General features: G+C 39.9%; 1 protein-coding gene across 1 annotated transcript in view; it reads right to left on the bottom strand.

Moving 5' to 3' along the window:
• Positions 1 to 13,598, bottom strand: part of PMCA (plasma membrane calcium-transporting ATPase 3) — a 150,587-nt gene that overhangs the window by 12,843 nt on the left and 124,146 nt on the right. The window contains exons 20-22 of the mRNA XM_028307276.1: positions 11,821 to 12,032; positions 10,384 to 10,535; positions 6,984 to 7,110 (exon numbers count right to left, since the gene is read on the bottom strand). Coding sequence (XP_028163077.1) covers positions 6,984 to 7,110; positions 10,384 to 10,535; positions 11,821 to 12,032 — 491 coding nt within the window. The remainder of the gene's footprint in view (positions 1 to 6,983; positions 7,111 to 10,383; positions 10,536 to 11,820; positions 12,033 to 13,598) is intronic.

Below are 13,598 nucleotides of genomic sequence, written 5' to 3'. Positions count from 1 at the left end.
AAGATACGGTTTAAAGGAATCTAACTACTACTTACTTCCAGTCCATTCCAAGGTGTTAAATTTCGAAATAAATATTAATCACCCAAAATACTTCTACATCCCAAATAACAATGTCAAAGTGACCCCTACCGATAGCCAGTCAGTGCAGTTAGTCATCACATTAAAAAGTCAGTCCGTTTCTAGCTTCAGCAAAATGATTTCTAGTCACACTCAAACCATTTCCAAACAGTCCGGCCGTTTTTAGTCGCAGATACATACTAATGTAGCTGCTAAATGTCGACAACTCAGTTGGAATTAAGACATCAGTCGATCTACTAACCATTTCAGTGGCAGTTAAGTCATATCGTTTCCACGCGTTATTGTAGCAGTTGAATTACAACTGCTAATTGAGACCTCAGTCGATTTACTGGCCAATTCAGTAACAGTTGCGTCCTAGTTTTGTTACATATCGTTGGAACAGTTGAATTACAACTGCCAATATCGGCCAGTGGCAGTTGAGTCCTTAGTCAATTTATTGACCAATTTAATGGCAGTTGAACCCTCAGTTGGGTTTACTGGCAAACTCAGTAGCAGTTTTGCCCTAGCGTTGCTACATGTTTTTGAGGTAGTAAATTACAACTGCCAATCTATCCTTTCATCTTAGTTTCTTCTTTCATTTCATCTTAGCCAGGCAGTTGCATCCTAGCAAAGCTACATGTCGACCAATTCATTGGCATTCAAGTCCTTAGTAAATTTCCTGGCGAATTCAATGGCAGTTGAGCCCTAGTTTTACTACAGTAGATTTACTGTGGCAGTTAAGTCCTAGCGTTGCTACATGTCGACCAATTCATTGGCATTCTAGTCCTTAGTAAATTTCCTGGCGAATTCAATGGCAGTTGAGCCCTACTTTTACTACAGTAGATTCACTGTGGCAGTTATGTCCTAGCGTTGCTACAAGTCGGCCAATTAACTGGCAGTTGAGTTCTCAGTCAGTTTACTGGTAGTCTAGTCCTTTATTGGCCAATTGAGTGGCGGTTACACCCTAGCCATCTACACGTCATTAAGGCAATCGCATTACAATCAGTGGCGGTTGAGTCCTAGTGTTGCTATTTCTACAGTCGATTAATTGGCCAATTCACAAGTTTCAGTCGGTTTACTGGTAGTTGCGTCCTCAGTCGGTTTTGGCCAATTGAGTGGCGGTTACACCATAGCCTGCTACATGTCGTTGAAGCAGTCGCATTACAATCAGTGGCGGTTGAGTCCTAGTGTTGCTATTTCTACAGTCGATTAATTGGCCAATTCACAAGTTTCAGTCGGTTTACTGGTAGTTGCGTCCTCAGTCGGTTTACTGGCCAATTGAGTGGCGGTTTCACCCTAGCCATCTACATGTCGTTAAGGCAGTCGCATTACAATCAGTGGCGGTTGAGTCCTAGTGTTATTTCTACAGTCGATTAATTGGTAGTTGCGTCCTCAGTCGGTTTACTGGCCAATTGAGTGGCGGTTACACCCTAGCCTGCTACATGTCGTTGAAGCAGTCGCATTACAATCAGTGGCGGTTGAGTCCTAGTGTTACTATAGACACAGTCGATTAACTGGCCAATTCAGTGATTNCAGTCGCAGTTGCGCCCTCAGTCGGCTTACTGGCCAATTGAGTGGCATTTTGCGTCAAAGTGTTACAACAGTCGATTAGTAAATTGTCAATTCGGTGGCAGTTAAGTACTAGCGATTCTACACGTCGTTGTTGCAGTCGGTTTACTGGCCAATTGAGTGGCGGTTACACCCTAGCATGTACATGTCGTTGGCCCTGCCTCTACCTATGTCGGTACCGTGAGTCGTCGCCGCTACACCTCTGTCTCCAGCGCGGGCCGCGGCTGCCAACAACAGCGCTCTACCCGCGCCTCGCTCCACTCCGTTCCGCCGTCCTACCGACCGACCTACTTAGTAACCGACCCGACGTCACCATACTTCTAGGGTTGGAGTTATTGTAGTTGAAGCAACAGTGTTTTAGTTGTACAGAGACGAGCAACATTGTTCTAGATAGGAAAGATGTTGGGATTTTGTATTAAACGACAAGATGCAACAGTTTATCAGTGGTACAATTTATGGTAATTGAAAAGTAATTGGGATTTTTTTTTATTACTTTATAGCTTTGTAAATGTTAGTTACTCGGGTTTAAAAGTCATTTTAGTTGACATCAAGCTCAATTGTTTAGATTAAGACCCATGTAAACACTTAATATGCAATAAATAATTTGAATTTGAAGCTTTTTAAAGACATAATTGAATATAGTAATTTTTAGTCTTAAACAAGCAACATACTATGGTAAAAGTAGTTTAGTAATTATTTTAAACAAGTAACCCAAGGTGAATTTAGTAACACATTTTATTTAGTGATATTTACTGAGTTCCTGAGTTAAATACCCCATACAATAATTAGAAACATCTTATTTCAATTTCTACGTATTTTTAAATACACACCTAAGATAGCATTGGTAAAAGAACGTGATTTTAAAATTTTAAGATGCACACGACTTATACTATTATATGTATTATCATTCGTAGCGCAAACTTGCTTAGTTCCCAAAAAGGAACTCTATTTTAAATAAAGCAAAGCCTTTATTCATGTCCTTTACTTCAAGTTTAAAAAGGGCGAAATTGAAGCGGTAGCACGGTTACACACAGTTACAATGTTACTAGAATAACTCCAAAATACAAAATACTCGCCTACATTAATTCAAAAAGATTCAAATGCCAATTTATCTAATTACCAATTTAAAATTTCAATTTTAACTAATTACTGACACAAAATTCCATTTAAAAGCTCAGCTATAGCGTTAGCGAAAAATAAATAAATTTGAAATCCAATTACGGCATAAAGTTACGTAGGTAGTTAAAAATATGATGACGTCATCGGTCGAACATAAGGCCGCGCACACCAGGCCACGCCTTGCGCCAGAGGCCAACACAAAAACAGACCCTTAGAGTAAAATAAAACAAAGGAACGGAATAATGTGTGTGTCGATGCGTGTGTGTCTGGCGAATATGACTCTGAAGAGTGACAACCAAACAAAAAAATAAAATAAACAACTAAACGGAACCAAACTAAACGGGGTCAAGACTACCCTGCTGGACGACCGACTACGCTACCCTAAGCGACGGGGACCGACTCGAATCCTACTCCGGCGCGGCGCGCGCGATCAGTAGGTACTTATTCTAACAACATCTACCATGCGAAGTTAGTTTTTTTATTAAAACATTTAAGGAGCCAAGGAGTTCACGATTGTTTAGTATTGAAACGACACGCATCGTGGAAATATTATCATCAAGCGCTATCAAACTACTGTTTCGATCTAAATACTTTTGTAAATTTTAAAAAATAGCGTAGCTAAAATACGTAAATAGAAATTGTAAGCGTTTACTTCAACATAACATTTCCACGACGCAATTCTAAATAGTTAGAAAGCTAAACAGGACTTTTGTACGGTTACGTTTTGTTTTAATAAAAAAAGGTTAATAAACACTCTGATTATAATACCATCTACATACTATACTCACCGATAGCCGCCTCGCCTAGGTATCGCTATATACATTAACATAGGACACTACATCAAGCCTAACAAACGCAAAATAACACAGTGAAGGCATCTCCAAGGCAAGCCACTACGGATGAGGACCCTCGCCGCCCAGTTTGACGCTTTCACCCTTGACTGACAACACACCCCGACATAGTAATACGCTAGGGGACAACATTCACAAACAAAAAATAAACACAAAAAAAATAAAACACAAAAATAAAAATAAAACACAGACAACACAACGGCAAAAGGAAAGAGACAGGTCGACCGAAAACGGTTATTCTTTAGTGTTAGTATGGCGAGCGAGTCGCATGTGTATCAACTTTCGTATTCAAGAAAATCCACTCCACACTCAAATAAAACGTACCACTACAGCAGTAACTGTACAATCCGGTCAGAGTCTACATTATTATTACTGTGTACTGTACATTGGTTATCGTTACTGCCTGCTGTAGGTATCGCATGTTAGTCGAACGGCGTGCGGTCGAGCCGTGTTCGGATCGTCTTTGACGGCTTCAAACAAACAGAGCTTGGGTTGCTTGGATCATTAGCGAGGGTTGGCGTTTCACAAGCAAAAAAAAACACTATTCTTAAAAAAATAAAACAAAACAGACAAAAAATTAAAAGAAGTAGTGAAAAAAAATCAAACAGTCAGTATGACTCAGAGTAAAAAAAAGATAGATAGAGAAAGAGACAGTCATATTCATACCGCGATGTGGTTGATGTTCAGTGATTATGCTAACGGGAAGTCATAGTAACTGTTTGAGGTATACGAGGGATAAGTAACATTGTCACAGCCTACTAAAGAGCATGCCAATAGGGTTCAAGGTGGGGCGTACAGTCAACTTAGGTTATGAGGGTAGTAAATAAATAGGGAAGCGTCAGACTGTCGCGCGCTGTGCATGCAGCAGCCGCGCACAGGGTCCGGGTTTCATGGCACTCTCACGTGTGTACCAACATATACATACATAAACAGTATTGTGACGTAGAGTTAGGATAATATGTCATGAAACCAGGCTACTAGAGAAAATAACTTTTTTTGGAAAATAAAAATACTATTGCACTTGCTCGGTTGCCAATTTCGTATTCTGTATTTAATTAATTAATTAATTATTCATATTTGAGAAATTTTTGTAGACAAAATTAGTGACCGAACAACAGATTACTCTACGTTAAGTATGGGCCAAATAAATATAGCGTCTACTATTCATTACTCTGTAAAGTGTTTCTCTGTGTAGGTTCAAAATAAACTTCAACTAGAACTGAAGTATAGGAGAATGAAACGAAAGTATTAGACGTAAAAAGGAAAATGAAAAAGGAAATAAAATAAACATAAAATAAATAAACGTAAGTTATTTTGAAAATTTGAATTTTTCGTCGAAACATTTTGTGTTAATATAATTATTTTTTATATAAATTTTATATAATCTACTGATAAATCCGGCTCACTGTTCGGACAAAGTAAAACATGTGTAATACAAAATGAATCTATTCATCTATAACGGTATTTATTTCTAATGGATGCATAGTATAATTGAAAATGGTGGTTATTCGTTTTGTATGCAAAAATAGTAAAAAGTATAATATATAAATGGACAATAATATCGACAACTTAGCGTTAGGATGCCCAAGGTATCCGCAGAGTTGACCTGATGACATTGCTGTTTCTATTTTTATTTGTCAGCTGTAAACTCAAAACTTATCCCTCTTTGAACACGAACATATTCTGCCACTCCTATTTGTTCAATTTGTTTATTTTATCATTTTTTTTTATATCACATGATTAAATGTTCACATTGTTAGTGTGCCAGGCTGATTTGAACCTAATCTGTTTGGATTAAGGTTCATTTATGAGCCTTCACATTAACAATACCCTTATAAATATCATAGTATAGCATCATGATTGTTTATCAGTCTTGGAATCACAGCCGCGTTTACTTCATGATGTTATCTATGATGGAAATGTTGCCAGCTTTCACAGATAAAGAATAAAAAACTGTGTTGCCAGAACTGAAAATACTTTTGTGAAAGCTGTCAACAATCCCAGTAGCAATTAAAAGTCGTGTAATATTCTAATAATACTAGAATCAGTCTTAAATGTTTCATTGAGCAATAATTATTTACTTTCCCACGACTTTTACTTACCAAAATATTCTAAAACCCAAATCTGATAATTACCAGATCTGAATTTGTATTGTACCCGATTCCGTTAAATAACGATGTACCTACCAATATCGTTAAATAACTGAATATTGTGTGAACCCTGACATATACCCAAATCACACATTTATTTGACACACGATTAAACCCACAAATCATGTGACAAATAAAACATAGACCCCGCAACCTGAACAACATTTTAAAAGCTTTGTTACTTTTAAAATATTATAAAAGGCTTTGTGTGTAAACATAAACCCCATGTAGGACAAACAAAATATATTAAAAAAAATATTTGAGCAAAGATTTGAGCATTTAATAAAATGTAGTTATTCTAGAATCGAAGTTTCATAGATTTGTTTGTCCTTGTAATCAGATGGGCGTAGCTAGGATTGATTTATTGTATTTTAAACTAATTTAACTAAATAATGTGGAAATGAAATTGACTGAAAAATTATCACGAATACACTTATAATAAACTCATAGTGAGTTCATGACGATTGGTCTTCATTTAAAATCGCTCTCTCTAAAATACCAACCGAATTGAGAACCTCCTCCTTTTGTTGAAGTCGGTTAATTACTATTTTTTATCAAATAAGATTCATGAAAGCCAGTTCAGATAATTTTTACTTATCACTGGCCAAAAAACAGCACGGACTCATAATAAAAATAAAAAAGTTCAGCTCATAAAAAAAGAATCAACTTCAAAAACATCTCATTCCAAATTCAAATCTCTCCTGTTCTAAATTCAAACAAAACCGCAAAAGAATCGGCATCATTTAAAAACATCTCATTCCAAATTCAAATCTCTCCTGTTCTAAATTCAAATAAAAGCCGCAAAAGAATCGGCTTCATTTAAAAATTTAAAGCCCGGTCCGTGAGCACGTAGAATCCCGTCCAATGACCCCAAGCTACCCATCCTTATCGCTCGCGCGTAATTATATTGCTGTCGCGACTGTGCGACTGGCACCCGCAGTGAGTGTGCGAGCGCGATAGCAACATAATTACGCGCGAGCAATAAGGATGGGTAGCTTGGGGTCATTGGTCAAAATTCTACGTGCTCACGGACCAGACTATAAAAACATCTCATTCCAAATTCAAATCTCTCCTGTTCTAAATTCAAACAAAAACTGCAAAAGAATCGGCTTCATTTAAAAATTTAAAAACATCTAATTCCAAATTCAAATTTCTTGTTCTAAATTCAAACATCTCTAGCCACGCCCACCGCCTACGTGCGTGCGTGTGTGTGCGCGCGTGTGCGGCGCGAGCATACCTGCGTCTGCAGCCTCGTGAGGCCCCGGATCCACAGGATCTGGCCGGCGCGCGGCTTCTTGTCCAGGTCCGCGTCGTAGTCCGGCCCCGGCTGGATCGTCTCGGGGTCCGGCTGGCCGCGGCCCCAACTGGAAGCGTTTGGCGGAGTGTGTTACAAAGGTTTTTTATTTGCAAAAGGCTAAATGATAAAATTTCAATTATTCGTCCGTCAGATAGAAAAATAAAGAGATAAATATAAAATATTAGACTCGTTTTTTTTTTCATAATTAAATATAGCATCGAGTTGAAATGTTGAGTAAAAAATGTACTCAAAAGTGACGTCACGCTACATTTCAACTTAATATAATACTGTTATGATTCTATTGTGAAAAAAATTAAAAATTGCGTGTCCAATATTTTTTTATTATCTGTCTGACGGACTAAAAATTTCGATTTCATTACTCAGTAATCATCCCAATTAGTGTCAGGTTAAAATGGCAACCTACACACAGTCGGAAAAAACCTCAAAAGACAGTGATTTCTTGAAAGTTTAGATTAGTTTCAAACATATTGAAAGATTTTAAAGTGTCGTAGTCCGGCCCCGGCTGGATCGTCTCGGGGTCCGGCCGGCCGCGGCCCCAACTAGAAATGGGCGGCCAGAGTGTGACATAAAGGTTTTTTTTTGTGCAATGGAGAAGTTCCTTTTTTTTCTATTAATAAAACTTGTAAATATAAGTAAAACCAACATATTTGTGAAAGAATCATCAAAATATCTCTACAAATAAAGAAGTTACAGGGCCCTAAAGATGCGCATAACAAATATTTTGCGCCATTTGAACGGTGACTTCACGCCACTTATTCGGAGTACAAATAGTGAATCACCCCTGGTCCAATGCTGTTGACAGATCAATTTTTTTAAAATCTAGTGGTTTTTAAAAGCCTCAAAAGTCAAAAGACAGTGATTTCTTTAAAGTTTAAATTAGTTTCAAATATATTTGAATATTTTAAAGTGTCGTAGTCCGGCCCCGGCTGGATCGTCTCGGGGTCCGGCTGGCCGCGGCCCCAACTAGAAATGGGCGGCCAGAGTGTGACATAAAGGTTTTTTTTTGTGCAATGGAGAAGTTCCTTTTTTTTTCTATTAATAAAACTTGTAAATATAAGTAAAACCAACATATTTGTGAAAGAATCATCAAAATATCTCTACAAATAAAGAAGTTACAGGGCCTCAAAATTGCGCATAATTAATATTATGCGCCACTTGATCGGTAACGTCACGACACTCATTCGGAGTACAAATAGTGAATCACCCCTGGACCAGGGGCCCTGATCCAATGCTGTTGACAGATCCAATTTTTTAAAATCTAGGGCCTCAAAAGACAGTGATTTTTTTAAAGTTTCAATTAGTTTCAAATACACTCGCGAGCAAAAGTATGGAATCACTTACATGAAGTTGTTTCCATGCGATCTTGTGTACTAACGAATTTGTTAGGAACAAAAAAGTGGCACCATTTTAAAGATTAAACTTTTATCTTTAAATTGATACCAAATTCATTTAAATCACACCAGTATTTAAAAAGATATCCCGGCTGATGTGGAGAAGTAACGAAAAAGACATGTATGAACTGTTTGATACGTCGCGATTTGCGGCCTATTTACCCCCTATAAAAGCACGCGTTTTCGGATGTTTGCTTTCACACGTTGATTCATACACATCTCCGCTTCTTTTGACACTTTACCTGGGATTCTACACCTTCAGAAGCAGCACAAATCGTTGCACTATTGCAAGAAGGGCTCAGCCAGCGGGCTGTCGCACGTCAGCGCCACATAAGCCAGTCCTGGGTTTCGAAAGTTTTAAGACGCTTTCGGGAGACTGGTGGCTTTATCCCGAGACTAAGTTCTGAACAGCGCCGGCGCACATCGCAGAGGGAAGACCGTTTTTTCATGTCAACCTCTCTATGAAATCGTCATTTGACTGGAATCGACGTCCAGTAAGAGCTCAGAAATGTTCGTAGGATAGCTGTTAGCGAGTAGACAGTTTGTCTAAGACATAAGNTTGACATGAAAAAACGGTCTTCCCTCTGCGATGTGCACCGGCGCTGTTCAGAACTTGGTCTCGGGATAAAGCCACTAGTCTCCCGAAAGCGTCTTGAAATTTTCGAAACCCAGGACTGGCTTATGTGGCGCTGACGTGCGACAGGCCGCTGGCTGAGCCTTTCTTGCAATAGTGCAACGATTTGTGCTGCTTCTGAAGGTGTAGATCCTAGGTAAAGTGTCAAAAGAAGCGGAGATGTGTATGAATCGACGTGTGAAAGCAAAAATCTAAAAACGCGTGCTTTTATAGGGGGTAAAAAGGCCGCAACTCGCGACGTATCAAACAGTTCATACATGTCTTTTTCGTTACTTCTTCACATCAGCCGGGATATCTTTTTAAATACTGGTGTGATTTAAATGAATTTGGTATCAATTTAAAGATAAAAGTTTAATCTTTAAAATGGTGCTACTTTTTTTGTTACTAACAAATTCGTTAGTACACAAGTTCGCGTGGAAACAACTTCATGTAAGTGATTCCATAGTTTTGCTCGCGAGTGTATATTTGAATATTTTTAAGTGTCGTAGTCCGGCCCCGGCTGGATCGTCTCGGGGTCAGGCTGGCCGCGGCCCCAACTGGAAATGGGCGGCTAGAGTGTGATATAAGGGTTTTCATTTGCAAAAGGCTAAATATGTTGCTGTCGCGACTATGCGACGGGCGCCCGCAGTGAGTGTGCGAGCGCGACAGCAACATATTTACGCGCGAGCGATAGGGATGGGTAGCTTGGGGTCATTGGACGGGATTCTACGTGCTCACGGACCGGGCTTTAGTTTCAAACATATTGAAAGATTTTAAAGTGTCGTAGTCCGGCCCCGGCTGGATCGTCTCGGGGTCCGGCTGGCCGCGGCCCCAACTGGAAATGGGCGGCCAGAGTGTTTTATATGGAGTTTTTTATGGCTATGCTATGCTTCTTGCCAGTGGAAACGGGAATATACCTGCTCACCAAGCAATGGCCTATTTCATGTGATGTAAACTCAACTTGAGTAAGATAGGTTTGACATATTTATTTTTTTATTTATTTACAACAACAACAACAACACTACACTGTCATCACAGGACATCCCACATATAACGTCGTCTAACAAATAAAGATTGCTGGAGACTATTTAATCAGATATTTATTCGAGACTTGTGACACCAAGTTGCAGTTTATCTGACAGATAAGTTCCTGATAGTTTATCTATCAGATAAGTTCCTTATAATTTGTCAGGGACTTCATTATTATAAGCAAATGGTTTAAAAGAGAAAAAGACACACCAAAACAGCAGTTTACCTGCCAGATAAGTTCCTGATAAACTATCAGGCACTTATCAGCCACTTGTAAGTTACTCACGTGAGTGTCTTGGGAATCTTGCGCGTGGGCACCGTGGTGACGAGCTGTCCCCACACGAGCGTGCCGGCGCCGAAGAACAGGCACCACAGCCACTGGTCTATCGAGAGGCCGGCCGTGCTGAACGCCATGCCGCCAAACTGGACTATTACCACCTGGAAGATAAGTTGTGGATAAATATACAGCATCTATCTGATTATTTGATTATGGACCCTAAGATAAGACGATAAGGTTCAAAATAATGTTTTGGCGCAGATGAACAAGCATCACAGCCACTGGTCTATCGAGAGGCCTGCCGTGCTGAACGCCATGCCGCCGAACTGGACTATTACCACCTGGAAGATAAGTTGTGGATAAATATGCCGATCAAGTTTGGTTCGATAGATTTTGGACTATAAGACAAGATTTATAGGCACCACAGCTCCTGGTCTATCGAAAGCCAGGCCGTGCTGAACGCCATGCAGCCGAACTGACAATTACAGTAATAATTTTGCATGCCTAAAGGTGAAAGATAGAGATACCTACTTGAAAAATTGTAACACCTACTGATGTAAACCCAATTTCGCAAAATATATGATTTGATTTGATTTACTGGACTATTACCAACTAGAAGGTAAAGCTTAGATAAATGCCGATCAAGTTTGATTTGATTGACTTTGGACCTTAATGCGAGAGGATAAGGTTCAAAATAATGTTTTGGCGCAGAAGAACAAGCACCACAGCCACTGGTCTATCGAGAGGCCGGCCGTGCTGAACGCCATGCCGCCGAACTGGATAATTACCACCTGGAAAGTACAGTTTATTTGATTTTGGACCTTAATGCGAGAGGATATGGTGCCACTGGTAGCCTTCTTTCTACCTCGACTTCTAGAAAATAATATCTTGATGTTAGGTAAGTTGTCCAACTTTCAGTGAAGTCTTCTGTACTTATGTCTTAGTTAATCTTTCAGCTAGAAGTTGCTGCAATATTTGCTGACACATTCAAAGATGAAATAAGGTTGAAAATCAACGAAAAAATTGGTGGTACGATATTTTCCTTTATTGCACTCACCAGGTGGCGCCACTGTCAAATAAGATTCTGTCACCTGCTTGTAGCTAAGACAATGGTGCCAACGGGTGTACGTTGAAGCTATAGGGGGACTATAGCATTAAAATTTGCAATTGTTTGGCGCCACTGAGTAAGATCCTATCGCACACTACGTAGAACGCAATGAGGGTTTTCGCGAATGAAAGATCCGCTAGATGGCGGGACGAGGATGTGGGGTCCGACTGCTGCGTGATTGGTGGATTTTGACATATCTGTCAATGTCATGTCAAAAATAACCAATCATGCAGCATTTGGACCTCGCGTCTACGTATTGCCATCTGGCGGATTTTTCATTTGCGAAAACCCTCATTAGAAAACCTTTATTAAACAGTAAAATAAAACATTCCACATACCTGCGAAAGCGCAGTGCCGATCCATATAGAGTAGAATATCGGATTAGTGAACAGTCCCTGGAAAACGTTCCGCTGGCCGTGGATCTTGCGCGCGTTGATCTCGTTGAAAAGCGTCATCATGACGAAGGTGTTGAAGATGATGGTGAAGTGTTGCGTCGGCTCTGTGCCCAGCTGCTGTCCGCGGCCCGACGGGATGTTGAGCAGTCTGTCGCCTGTGTTTGAACAAAATTACAATAGGCTAGTTGCCTAAAAAATTTTTTTAGTCCGTAATGTTTAATATCAAAAAATATTGGACACATATATTTTTATTTGTCAATCTAACAAATAATTACATAGTTATGGTGCGTTGAAGTTGCGCACGACGTCACAACGTGCGGCATTTTTAAGCAAGCGTTGACGTCACGGGCCTCTTCTTAAGAACTTTGGGGCGCTTTATCTCTTTAAATTTTCATTAGTTTGAAAAAGTGAAAAATACGTGTAGAGTATTTTTTGATAAGTTAACTGACGGACTAATTAAAACTCTTGCTTTTTGACCCAGGCAACATCCCCATTGTTTATTTAGTTTTTTTTTATGCATAGCAAGGCAGGTATTTGACCACAATCGCACCTGGTGTTAAGTGGGATGCAGTCTAGGATGGTACATAATTATCTACCCTGTAAGTGCCTATTCACTCTCGCCTTGAAAAGACCCGGATTATAATCTTCGGGAACGACTATAAGTAAGACTATAAAATTATTTTCGCATTATAAAAGAGTCATCGAAACGTTTAGTGCGAGCTTAGTGTAATTCTTTCACACATTCTTCGAAGTGTAGCCTGTAGAAAACCGATAGAGATGCTACTTAACGGCAATGGTGAAGTTCCTGGAGCTCACAATTAAATAGCAGTATAACTAAATTACAAATCTTTGTGGCACTATTTTCCACATTAAGTTTCCATGTGTCGTGGAATTCAGGCTTTTTCAGTATAGTATAAAGCAAAGCAGGAGTTACAACCATCGCTAATTTAGCAGAGGCAAATGGAGTATAAATGTAGTCATGATCAGGTCATTAAGTCTCCACTGCAAAGAGGATAAGCCCCTCTAATTTAGTAGAGGTAGTAAGACAAACACGATCATCATCAGGTCATATAGTTTCCGCTGCATGAGAACAGCTCTTTCTTGCCAAAGGGCACATGGTGGATATGGCCTACTCTGGATAGACAGGTTACAAACAAATAAACTTAACACTACTTGCTCACCCACAAACAGCAGCGAGAAGATGATGAACAGCTGGTACAGCGCCTGGCCGAGGATGTTCTTCATCATGGTACGGATTCGGCACCTCAATCGCTAAAGCCAATGACGCTAGTGTGTCCATGACTAGGTCACCCATAACCAATGCTCACCCACAAACAGCAGCGAGAAGATAATGAACAGCTGGTACAGCACTTGCCCAAGGATCTTCTTCATCACGATCCGGACCGGCATCTGTCGCTAGAGCCAATGACGCTAGCATTTCAGGTTTGCCCGAGGATCTAAATCACGGTCCAGGGTCGGTACCTCAGTCGCTACAATGACGCTATTTCAGGTCAGGTCAGCCATAACCAACAATGCTCAACCACAAACAGCAGCGAGAAGATAATGAACAGCTGGTACAGCACTTTCCCGAGGATCTAAATCACGGTCCAGGGTCGGCACCTCAGTTGCTAGAGCCAGCGAGGCTAATGTGTCTATGACCAGGTCACCCATAACCAATGCTCACCCACAAAAAGCAGCGAGAAGATGATGAACAGCTGGTA

This window comes from Ostrinia furnacalis, unplaced genomic scaffold, assembly GCF_004193835.3.
Source record: "Ostrinia furnacalis isolate ACB-3 unplaced genomic scaffold, ASM419383v2 OfSCF2155, whole genome shotgun sequence".
NCBI classification, from domain to species: Eukaryota; Metazoa; Arthropoda; class Insecta; order Lepidoptera; family Crambidae; genus Ostrinia; species Ostrinia furnacalis.
Note: the sequence above shows the minus strand (reverse complement) of the source record. Positions and strands in the feature narration are given on the sequence as shown.